The sequence below is a fragment of the Saimiri boliviensis genome, chromosome 7 (genome assembly GCF_048565385.1).
Source record: "Saimiri boliviensis isolate mSaiBol1 chromosome 7, mSaiBol1.pri, whole genome shotgun sequence".
NCBI lineage: Eukaryota > Metazoa > Chordata > Mammalia > Primates > Cebidae > Saimiri > Saimiri boliviensis.
Genome location: NC_133455.1, coordinates 31,941,970 through 31,954,529, shown reverse-complemented (window position 1 = coordinate 31,954,529; position 12,560 = coordinate 31,941,970). Strand labels below are relative to the sequence as shown.

Sequence of the window (12,560 nt, the reverse complement as noted above, 5' to 3'; positions counted from 1 at the left end):
CTTTGCTTCTCCTTGTTAAAAAAAAATACCTATTTAAAAGTCTAATTAAGAAAGTTTCCTGAAATATTTATTTTTAAGGCATTAACCTTCCCTTCTTATTATATTATGGAATAATACAGCTTTAAACATCAGAAAAGACTGGTATATTGGTTATCTATTGCTGTGTTAAAATCCACTACAAAACTTACTGTCTTAAAACAACAAACTTTTTATTTGCTCATCATTCTTTTTTTTTTTTAGCAATTTGTGCTAGATTCAGCTGGGCAGTGCTTCCACTGCTTTCACCTGGAGTCAACATGTGGCTGCAGTTGTCACTTTGTTCAATGAACCAGACAGTCCAAAATGGTCTCTGTCATTCACATAGCTGGGGGATGCTGCCAGCTCTTGGCTGTATTTCTGTCTCCACCTGGCTCATCTTCAAAGATGCTCATTTGGGGTTCTTTACCCTAGCAACCTTGGGGCAGCATTCCAAATGGGCAAGAATGGAAACTGTAGAGCTTATGCCAAAAATTATGGAAATTACTTCTACCGTATTCTGAAGATTAAAACTATTGACAAATCCAGCTCATATCAAACAGGTAGAGAGACAGAGTCTACCTCTTGCTAGAAGGAGCAAGAAATTCACATCCCAAAGGAGTGTATATACAGAAATAAGAGGAATCATGACCTTTTTTTTTTTTTTTCTTTTCTGGCAATCAACCACAGACTGCTGTCTGGCTGAAACTTATTCACATTTTTTCCACATAGAAAATATTCTTATTCCCATCCTAGGATCTCCATGGTCTCATCCCAATATTGCATCAGGTTCAAAGTCTTGGATCTTATATTTACCTGGTGAGTTGAGGATGCAAATCCTTGGCTACAGCTCCTCAGGCATACACTCTTTGGAACCAAAGTGAATAAAAAAGACAAGTTACCTGCCCCCTACAATTCCAACACATAGTGATGGTACAGGGGCAGAATAATTACAATAGACACTGTCATTCAATATAGGGAACAACAGGAAGCCTGTAGCAGTCACTCATTCCCATTAATCTGAAACCCAGCTGGGCACATGCTTCAGGCTCCTTCACTCCAGGGGCAAAAAAAACCCGCTTTGATAAGTTATCTGGTCTGTTTCCTACTTTGCCACATGCCTTACATTTTTAAATTGATGGAGGTCAATAATGTGGCTATAATTCTAAAATAATTGTACAAACCCATCTGTAGGTAATTAAGAGTTTCTAGACAAAGGTACTGCTTCCTTCTGAAGTTTTAACCATGGAGATTTTCATACCTTTGAGAATACTTGTTTGTTTGGACCTCCTCAGAAATTCCATAATATGTGTAAAAAATAATTGAAAAATTATCTTCCTTGCCTTTATGTCCCCAAAAGTAGTACCACATACAAAACATCATTATAAAATGATACTGATTTTGAGAGTCTTCAAATTAGAAAAAAAGTTAAAATTTATCTATAATATAACCTGACAATTTCTGGAACACCCAGTGGTTCTCTATGGGGATCACATGATTTACTTATTTACTTGGGGCCTAGAGTAGAGCATGAGACAGACCAAATCCTGCCCTCATAGAGCTTACAGTCTGCAAAGGGAGAGGGGCAGACAACAAAAATGTAGACACATTCCCCCTCCATCCCGCTCTATTTTAAAAATATTTAGAGAGTAAAACATAAGAGAATAAAATAGGGTAATAGAGGAGAGAGAGAGAATGAGTGGCGGGGAGGGGGGAGAAGAGAGATTATTGGGGCAGGAGAGTGACTATCTTAGCTAGGATGATGAAGAGGTGACATTTAAGTTGAGACCAAAATGTCAGGAAGAAATAAGTTGTGCAAAAATCTGAGAAAAGCATGATCAAAAACCCTGGGCAATAACAGTCTGGGTTTGTTTGTTCAAGGTCAGAAAACAAGTTCAATGTTGCTTGTTTACAACGAGCAAAGGGAAGAAGAGAGGAGATAAGGTCATTGGTGTGGGCAGGAATCATGAAGGACTGTATGGAAAGGTAAAGTCATTGAAGAGTTTTAAGTGGAAAAGAATAAGATTTTATTCATTTAAAAAAATCATTGTGATTGCTGTGTAGAGGATGGACAAAAGAGAGGGTGAAATTAGATAGTACAGTTAGGGGGTCTATTGTAGTAGTCCTAGAAACAACTTTGAAGTAGGAAGGTAAGAAAGGGTCAGATTCAGGAGAATATTTGGGAAGGGGAACCCAGAGACCTTGATGGACTAGATGCTGGGCATGAGAGAGAGGGTCAAGGATGCATCTCAAGTTTGTGGCTTGTGAAATTGGGTGCACTTCAGTTCCTTTTTTTTTTTTTTCACTTTTATTTTAGGTTCAAGGGTACATCTAGAAAAAAAGAAACTCTTATACGCTGCTGGTGGGAATGTAAATTAATTCAGCCATTGTGTAAAACGGTTTGGTGATTTCTCCAAGCATTTAAAATATAACTACCGTTCGACCCAGAAGTGCCCCTTTCTAAGATGGAAAAGCATGGGGGAAGAATAGGTTTTTCTTTTATAAGGGTGCAGATCAAAAGTTCTGTTTTGGAAATGTTTGGTTTGAGCTTTCTCTTAGACATCAAGAGAGATGTCAAACAGGCAGTTGAATGTGGGAGTTCAGTCATTTATCAGCAAGGCTCGATGACCTGCCTTAATACTTTATAGCAGGGGTCCCCAAACTTTTTACACAGGGGGCCAGTTCACTGTCCCTCAGACCGTTGGAAGGCCGGACTATGCAAGGTGTGACACCCTTCACAGCCAGCGCTGCTGCCTCCACTATCCCAGACAGCGGTATACAGTGTCACAGGCCCAGCACCGCCTCCAGTGCTGTCTACAGGGATGGCGGTGATCAGCCTGTGACACTGTGTATACAGCATCCTGGACATCTGCAGCAGCGGTGGGCCTCTTCTGTGGGAAGCCCACTGCTGCATGTTTCCCCTATTATAAGACACCTCCTAAAAATAAGACAGCCCCCGTCTTTTGGGGGTAAAATTAATATAAGACAGGGTCTTATAATAGGGGAACACGGTGTGTAGTAATGTGGGGGGAGACTTTTGGGCAAAGGGAGGTTACAGGGGCCATTATGTTGTTGTACATTTGGGGGAGTATGGGGGCCATTGTACTGTGTAGTAATGGTTATAGTGTTTTGCCTTTCTTCCTACTTCTGCTGTTATTTCCCACTGCTTCCGGTGATGTGGGGCGCTGCAGCCGCAGCCCAGATGTGCACCATATGACGTGCTTCTGGAGCCCTGACTGTGCATCCCACGTCACCAGAAGTAGTACTGTACGTGAGCGACGCTGGCACCACCACATGCAGACTACAGGTCCGCATCCTGTGCTCCTCTCACTGGCTACCAATGAAAGAGGTGCCCCTTCCTGAAGTGCGGTGGGGACCAGATAAATGACCTCAGGGGGCCACATGCAGCCAGCAGGCCATAGTTTGGGGACCCCTGCTTTATAGTCTCACTTTGTGACTAACTCTATCCTTGGGCAACTAAGACATAGTTACCCTCATTTCCTTACAAGTAGATAATTCCCCCATGCCACAAAGCTAAAGTGGAAGGAAGAGCAGGGCTTGAATCAGGTCTTCCGGCAGCCTACACATAGTCCTATAGGACACTGCTTACCCCTCCTCTAACTCTCTTGCTTTAGTTACTGTCATCAAGGGAAGATGCAGGGTAAAGGTCCCATCCTGGAGGCAGTGCATGACCCACATCCTCAAAATGTCACCCATGACTTCAGCAGTTGCTTATCTGTGCTATTCATATAGTATCCACCAGACACATGTAGCTATTTAATTTTTTATCAATTAAAATTATATTAAGTTAAAATTCACTTTCTTAGTTTTACTGGTCACAGTTCAAGTGCTCAATTGCTACATAAGTGCCATATTGGATTGCACAGATGAAGAACATTTTTATGACCTTAGGAATTTCTGTTAAACAGTGCTGGAGTCTAGATTAATCTAATTTTTCCTTTAGTTATATTAATTTGTGAAAAAAGTGGAATCTTATCCCAAAAACTGTGATCTAAGAGGCTAAGAGGAAAGTTTAGGGAATAAACAAGTTATCTACTTTAAAATTAGCATATTTTATAATAAGCTGATTTTAGATCCAGCATTAATAAGCACTTTTCCCCAGTTCACACCCTTGAATTTTTTTTTTTTTTTTTTTGAGACGGAGTTTTGCTCTTGTTACCCAGGCTGGAGTGCAATGGCGCGATCTTAGCTCACCGCAACCTCTGCCTCCTGGGTTCAGGCAATTCTCCTGTCTCAGCCTCCTGAGTAGCTGGGATTACAGGCACGCGCCACCATGCCCAGCTAACTTTTTGTATTTTTAGTAGAGATGGGGTTTCACCCTGTTGACCAGGATGGTCTCGATCGCGCCCAGCCCACACCCTTGAATATTTGTGTGTTTCTCATTTTATTAATGAGAATGTAGGTTCCTCTGTGGAGGGAAACTAGGTTCTTTTCACCTTTGCATTTCTCTCTCAGAATATATAAATTTATAACACCCATGTCCATATATACATACCCTCAATACATATTGCTTTGCACAGAACAAACATAATATTTACTTGTTAAATGACCCAGCATATCACAGCATTTTACAATACTACTATGGACAGTTGGCCACAGGAAGAACCTATCAATCGGTATAGAGCAAATAAACTCCAGGAGGTCGTTAGCTAAAACCCAGTTGCACGGCATATTTGTTTCTCATTTCTACCCTCCTAGCAAAAGGGATATTGGGACCTCAACCCTCCACCACCCCAGGTGAAAACAAGGTTGCTCAGTACCCCAAAAAGCAGAAAGTTCAAGCCTAGATGGGAGTTGGTGGGAGGTTCAGGCCCTGGTCTGCTCATTACTTCATGAGCAGGCCAGCAAGGCCTTCCTCACAGGACGTGATGGAGGCGTACAGAAAGCCCTTCACACAGACGTGCACACAGGCAGACCTGGGCCCCTCACAGTTCCCTTCACGAACGTAGGAGAGGATTTAGAGCACAACAGATGGTTTCTGAATTCCTCCTTGCCACTTGCTGGTTGTGTGGCTTTGGGCAAATTACATCAGCCCTTCAAAGTAGTAGGATGAGGGCATATGTGGATATCAAGCCTTGATCACGGAGTTGTTGCTACACACATTCAGCAGTTTATTTCCTCCCTTGCTGAATTTCAGGGGGAGCATGAGAACAAACCCAGAACAGAAATGTGTTTTCCTTTTAAAAACATTTCACCTTTTTTTTTTTACTTTTTTTAAAATTGTACTTTCAGTTCTGGGGTACATGTGCAGATCATGTGGGATTGTTGCATAGGTACATACATGGCAAGGTGGTTTGCTGCCTCCATCTCCCTGTCACCTATATCTGCCATTTCTCCCCAGGTTATCTCTCCCCAACCTCCCCACCCCTCACTGTCTCCCCAACACCCCCCAATATGTGATGCTCCCCTCCCTGTGTCCATGTGTTCTCATTGTTCAATACTCATCTGTGAGTGAGAACATGCAGAAGAGAGTGGGTGCCATTCAGATTTATTTTAAGAGGCAGAATCTTACTCTGTCACCCAGGCTGGAGTGGTGTGTTCATAGCTCACTATACCCTCAAACTCCTGGTCTCAAGAGATTGTCCTGCCTCAGCCTCCTGAGTAGCTGAGACTATAGTCTCACACAACCACACCCAGCTAATTTTGTTAACTTTTTGTAGAAATGGGGTCTTGCTATATTGCCCTGATCTTGAACTTCTGGCCTCAAGCAGACCTCCTGCATTGGCCTCCCAAAGTGCTGGGATTATAGGCGTAAGCTACTGCACCCAGCCAAAAATTGCATTTTAAAAAAATGTGTAATAGTACTTACACATGGTAAAAATTTTCTAAGTGTGTAAAGTTTTCCTCCAGCATATACAGCCACTAAGTTCTCCCCAAAGGCAAACAGTGTTTCCTGAGGGGTATGTATCCTCCCATAGTCATTCTGTGCATGCACAAGCAAATATGTATATCAACATATTCATATGCATGTACTTCCTAATATGTACACATTTTCCTCTGACACAGGTAGCTGTGTGACTGTTTTGAGACTTTCTACCTGTCCTGTCTTGAAGATTTCTTTTAGATCTACACCAAGGGCCCTTAATCTCTTTACAATACAGGTGCAGAATATTGCACTGTAGAGTTACACCATAATTTGCTGATCCTGTCCCCCACTGATTAATTGTTTAGGTTTTTCCAGGCTTTTGCTATTATAACCCATGCCATAATGAACATTCTTATATATCTGTCACTTTGCACATGGATAAGTGTATTTGTGGAATATATTTCTTAAAAAAGGAATCCCTAGCTTAGATGGTATGCAGTGAAGAGAGATGCATAGTTTTGACAGATCTGACCAAATGGTCCTTATAGAGTTTGTATATTTGCTCTCCCCCCAGCAATGCATAGGAGTGTATATGAGTTTCCAAGCCAATATAAAGCCCTGCTCAGAGACTGAGCCTAAAGTCTCATGTTTGCTAGCATTGCTTAGCTTGCACTGTGTGCATGAGGAGGTGGAGTATATGTGTGTGTATGAGAGAGAGAGAGAGAGACTTCATTTGGAGAAAGCTGTAGCTAAGTGTGAGAACCATGATATGGGGGAATTATCACTGTTCCTTCTCATAATCCTCCAGTTTGAAAGAGTGACCCAGAAAATGAAAGTGCTCCACACTCCATAAGAAGACCCTTAGACAGGCAGTGTAGAGGCAGTAGTTCAGCTGATAGCTAGAAGAGATGGCAAGAGCAAGAGCAGAGGCCAAAGTATAAGAAGATGAGATTTAGTCCAATAGCCCCTGTGTTAGGTCATTTGCATTGCTATAAAGGAATACCTGAGACTGGGTAATTTATAAAGAAAAGAGATTTATTTTGGCCACAGTTATATAAGCCTGTACAGGAAGCATGGGACCAGAGTCTGCTTCTGGTGAGGACTTAGTCTGCTCCTGATGGGAGGTGAAGAGGGAGCAAGTACATCAGATGGGAAGAGTGGGAGCAGGGTCAAGGTGGGGCAGGGGGACACTGGGGAGCCACATTCTTTTAAACAACCAGCTCTTACATAAACTACCAGAGTGAGAACTCACTCATTTCCATGGGGGTGGCACCAAGATATTCATGAGTGATCCACCCCCAAGAACCAAACACCTCCCACCAGGCCCCACTTCTAAGATTGGGGATTCCATTTCAAAATTAGATTTGTAAGGGATAAACATCCAAACTAACTTGATCCAACTTTAAGTGTTTATCTTGTACTAAGCCCTTTATCTGTGCTGGAAATACAGAGATGAGCATGGCCAGTCTATCCTCAAGAACCCCATCCAGGGAAGTGGGCCATGTGGGCAGACAGTTTTCATAGAATGTAATAGAAACTACAGCAGTGATGACAGCTAACTCTGAGAATGTCTTCAATGCCAGACAGTGGGCTAGGCACTGCTTGTCATCTCATTTAATTCTACAGAAGCCCTATGAAGGTGATTAGGGTGTCATCCCCGTTTCACAGACAAGGAAACAAAGACCCAAAAAAGTTGAGGGATAGCCCTAAAAGCACATCATAGGTAGCACTGCTGGGGTATACGCTGAGGTGTGTTGACTTCAGAATACTGAGATAAATCGGAGATGATGTAGAGCATACCCAGAGCTAAAAGTCACCCCCGCCCTCCTCCTCCTCCTCCTCCTCCTCCTCCTCCTCCTCCTCCTCCTCCTCCTCCTCCTCCTCCTCCTCCTCCTCCTCTTCCTCCTCCTCCTCCTCCTCCTCTTCCTCTTCTTCCTCCTCCTCCTCCTTCTCCTCCATTGTCATTGGTTCTTTGCTTCCTTCTCTCTTTATAGTACTACATTAGTTGTTCTCACACTGCTAATAAAGACACACCCAAGACTGGATAATCCATAAAGGAAAGGAAGTTTAATGGACTCACAGTTTCACATGGCTGAGGAGGCCTCACAATCATGGTGGAAGATGAAGGAGGAACAAAGTTACTTACATGGTAGCAGGCAAGAGAGATCATGTGCTGGGGAACTATCCTTTGTAAAACCATCAGATCTCCTGAGACTTACTCACTATCACAAGAACAACACAGGAAAAATCTGCCCCAATGATTCAATTATCTCCCACAAGGTCCCTCCCGTGATACATGGAGATTATGGGAACTATGATTCAAGATGAGATTTGTGTGGGGACACAGCCAAACCATATCAAGCACCATACTACCATACTGCATTTCAAAGTGAGGGAATGGGAGTCAAGCCAGAGCCTCTGGGGAAGATATGGCCTGAGCTGAGATTTGGAAACAAATGAATGGAAACATGAAACAAGAGCATTCTGGACAGAGGAACTCTCAGCTGACTTCCAGGAGAGTCAGGCTCCAGGTGTTGGGAAGTACCTGGCAGAGTGGCCGCAGGGGCAGCCTCTGAAGCCAGTCTGCCTGAGTTCAAATCCTGGCTCAGCCCCTTTTTAGCTCAGTGATGTTGGGTGCATCATTTAACTTCTCTGATTCTTCACCTGTAAAGTGTGACTAATAAGTACTTCCCTCATTGGTTGTAATAGGGATTGAATGAGTTCATGTCTTGAGACTGTTTAGAATAGTGCCTGGCACATGCCCTGTGTGTTTGTTCCTCTATAGAACTTCCAGGCTCCCGGTACAGCCTATAGGTAAGGAAAAGAAAAACAAAAATTTAAAGCTTGTATGTGGTGCTTATTATAGAGAACAGTTACATACACTCAGGAAATGTAATGTGGCACTATAAAAAGAGAAGGAAGCAGAAAACCATTGAGTGGAGGAGGGACATGGGCTTTTGGCCTTGAATTTTCTTGTCAAGTGCAGTTGCGCTTATCAGCTTTCAGTTATCATCTAGAATTGTGAGTCTATATGGGCTTTTTATTTGTTGTCTATTTCTTTATGACACCTTTACTTGGTATAAAAATGTAATGGCCTGTCTCAAATCAGGCGAAAAAGCAGAGGAGGATGAAATACAAAGAAACACATTCAATGAGACTCTTGGTTTTCTCCTCTTTCACTTTGATGCTATAAAATGTTTTCAGAAAACCTGAGAGGCAAATGCCAGATAAATGCTGCAGCATCCTCATTTAGCCACACAGCATTTATCTCTTATCCACCAAGTCAAATTACCTTTCTCCAAGAACAATATTCTGTAAGAGAATCCAAGTGAAGTAAAAGTGAGAGAAAAATACTTCAGTAAATCAGATTTCATGATTTGCTTTTTGTCTGCATATTCCCTGGCCTTTCTCTCCTTTATCTGTTATCCCAAAGTCACATTTCCAGCTCTGTTTCCAAACCAAACCTAATGCTCAGACCACTCTTTCTCAAGGCCAAGTTTTTCTCTTTCTCTCATTATTTGAACAACTCCTGAAAATCCATCTCCTTGAAGAAAAACATTTAATAGCAATTTCCCCATCATAAATTACCATGACCCTCACATACCTGTGTACCAGCCATTCACTGGATCCTCGGGCTACAGAAGTTATGATTCAGTCTTTTGTCCTGAATGAGCTCATAGTCTTATGTGAAAAGAAAGGCATACAGAAAGAGGTTGGCCTTGCCTTTCTCTGCTATACACTCAAGTTTGCTTCTTTGATGCTCTCGCCTCCCTGCTAGACTGTAAGCTTCTCAAGGACAAGGATTTTATCTGTTTTGTTTACCACTGTATAATTAGTACCTTGAGAGAGTGTCCTCAGTAAACATTCGATGAACGAATGAAAAGATATAAATGACAATATGGAATGATCAGTAAATTAATGTGCTTACAAAATAAGAAATAGCACAGAGGAAGGAGTAACTGAATGCTTTGGGGGATGGAACTGCAGTTGGAGGAGTGGGGAGACTTGCTGGAGGAGGTGACTTCTGGGCTGAGTGTTGGGGATAATGCCTACATTTATATGCCTTTGCATGATGTCCAGCTTATAGGAGGTGCTCAAGGAAAGTTTGCTGAGTTGATAAACTTTATAATTTATGAAGGAGTTACATATATAGTATCTCTAATATTCTACCATTTTTTTTGCATTTTGTGCTGGATTATGTAGCCCTGGAAGCTCTATCTGCAACCTAGAAAACCTGTTAGTAGGGTATAAGCACCTACTGGAAAGCCATGTGTGTGTGTGTGTGTGTGCACTTGCACCCTTAACAAAGTAGAGACTGGTTAGGCCATTTTCTGGGAGACAAATCAATCTTAAGTATGTGCTTTAGAAGAAAGATCCCACTCACAAAAGAGCATGGAAAAGGTAGGGACAGAGGTGATTTCCAGAAACTAGCCTATCACCTCACCTGTGAGCCAGACCAGAGCTCATTACCTAACTCCTATACCCACCACCCAAGCCAGTTTTATATGTGAAAATTTCTGAAAACCCATTGATTATGCCATGGGAGAGGCTGAGGTAGAAAAGAAGAGGAGAGAAAAACAAAATGAATTTTTAGTTGAATTTATATAATGACCTTACTGAGAGAAAATAAGATATAAGCCTTAGACTTGCTATTAGTTTATTTTTAGGTTTCTTAATTTTGTTTAGATCCGGCTCCTTCCTGACATGAATGATGCTGATGCTGAAAACCAAAACTACTCATACCTGTGAGCCTACTATCCTGATGTGATCTTTGGCTCCCTCATACTGCTCCAGACACACCCTGTCTTGACTGATCAAAGACAGCATCTGAGCAACACCAAATTATAACAAAAATTAGGTCCCTCGCCTCCAATTAATTCTGAACTTGTGTTTTTAATATATGTGTGCAGCTTCATCATACACAACAAAGAAACATTCTTCAACAATGCCACAAGAAGTAGAATTGTGCATCACATTTTACAAAGAATAAAATATGAAGAAGGAAAAAACAAGATTGGTAAGTAGTATATTAGTATAACAAACTACATTTGGCATTTGGGAATTATAGACTTCTTCTCTTGGTTTTATTAAGTTTGTATCAATTCTAGCAATGCTTGTCACTTATAAAACCTCTAACTAATCCTTTGATGAATAATTCACAAGTGTAAAATCTTCATCGTATCCTTAAATATCTTCTTTAAATAGCATGTCATCTCATTTGTCTAAGATCATGGAGAAATTCTTTCATTTTAGAAAATGTTGTGTGCCAGGCACTGAACTAGATGTTGGGGATATATTCATAGTTCTGTTCTGGAGCTTGTGTTCAAAAAATTAAAAGCAGACAATCAACAAATAGGAAAATACAATAGCTAACATAAAGAAATTTAACTAGATGATGATACGGAGATAGGCTGGTAAAAGGTGGGAGTGAGTTCAAGCTGAGATTTGATGATGAGGGCAAGCTTCACTGAGAAGCCGAAATTTGAATTGAGACTTGAATGCTGGGGAACCAGTATAGGAAGATCGAGGGGTAGGGTGTTCCATGCAGAGGAAGCTGTAAGCATGGAGAAGAGCTGTCTCACATAAGCAAATTCTCCAGTCATCTCCTCCATCAAACAGCCTCCACTATTTATATTTTAGGCATTTTATGAGAATATCTCCATATTATACATTTCCTGCCTTATTAAACAGATTATTATGCATCAGGAAGGTTTGGGTGGCTTTTTTCTATCTCTTTTTTTAGCAAGTTTTTTTAATCAATAGTTTTAATAATGACCTATATCAGTCAGAGTCCAATCATGAAACAAAAGCATAAGTAATTGAACAGGGAAAGTTTTATATAAATAATGAACTATGGGATATAATTAATGGATATGAGATTGGTTAGTAGGCTCACAGATATAGGATTGGGGTAATGGAGGATTGGCTAGTCAAGGGTAAGAATAACTCTAAAGAATAGAGAAATAGCAGATGTTAGGAGCAGCTACCACCCCTGAGAAGACTTCTCCCTGCAATGCTAAGCTGTGGATCTTGCTGGAAGAGGTACAGCCACAGCAGTGTAGTTTGCTGGGAACTATGGAAATCTGCCCTCTGGAGTACTGGGGGAAGCTACCTGGCCAGGTAGCTTCCAAGGAAATCATTCTTTAGAAAGTGCTACATCAGCAGCCCTGCTCTGAGAACCAACCCAAGGGGATACTGGGAATCTGCCTTTGGGGAGTACCATGTTTCCAGCCACCACACACTGCAGGAGCTGGGTACTATAGAAGTATGTGCTGTAGAAACCTGCTGAAATAGCATACTGGTATCAGGTAGAGAAACCCCTTCCTCCTCCAGTATTTCTCCCAGTGCCTTCTGCTGGCAAAGCTTAACATTGAATCAGCTGACAAAGGAGAAATATTTACAAGGTCCACCTCCATTATTACAAAGCAGGCAATGCAGGTGCATTTGGAACTGAGGGGAAATAAGTTAGTATCTGGCACATAGCCCTGATGACCTGCTCATCAAGCTTTCAGGTGGGGCGAAACTAGAGGGTTGCATTAAATGACAAGACTCAGCAGCTGGCACTCAGCCAAATCTAGCAAGATGACATTTAATAATTTTGCATTGACCATTTCTAATGTGTATTTTCTTTTTCTTTCAGTCTTTTAAAAACTGTTTACTAATTCGTGAAAATGTCATTGTTTAAACATACATTTGGTTATTAGTAAGATTTGAGTTT

At 41.5% G+C, this 12,560-nt stretch overlaps 1 protein-coding gene across 7 annotated transcripts in view; it reads left to right on the top strand.

The window, feature by feature from the left end:
• ANO4 (anoctamin 4) overlaps positions 1-12,560 on the top strand; it is a 390,977-nt gene that overhangs the window by 286,471 nt on the left and 91,946 nt on the right. For all 7 annotated transcript variants that reach the window (XM_074402350.1, XM_010340214.3, XM_074402349.1 and 4 more), the window contains one exon: positions 10,753-10,859. In XM_074402350.1, coding sequence (XP_074258451.1) covers positions 10,753-10,859 — 107 coding nt within the window. The remainder of the gene's footprint in view (positions 1-10,752; positions 10,860-12,560) is intronic.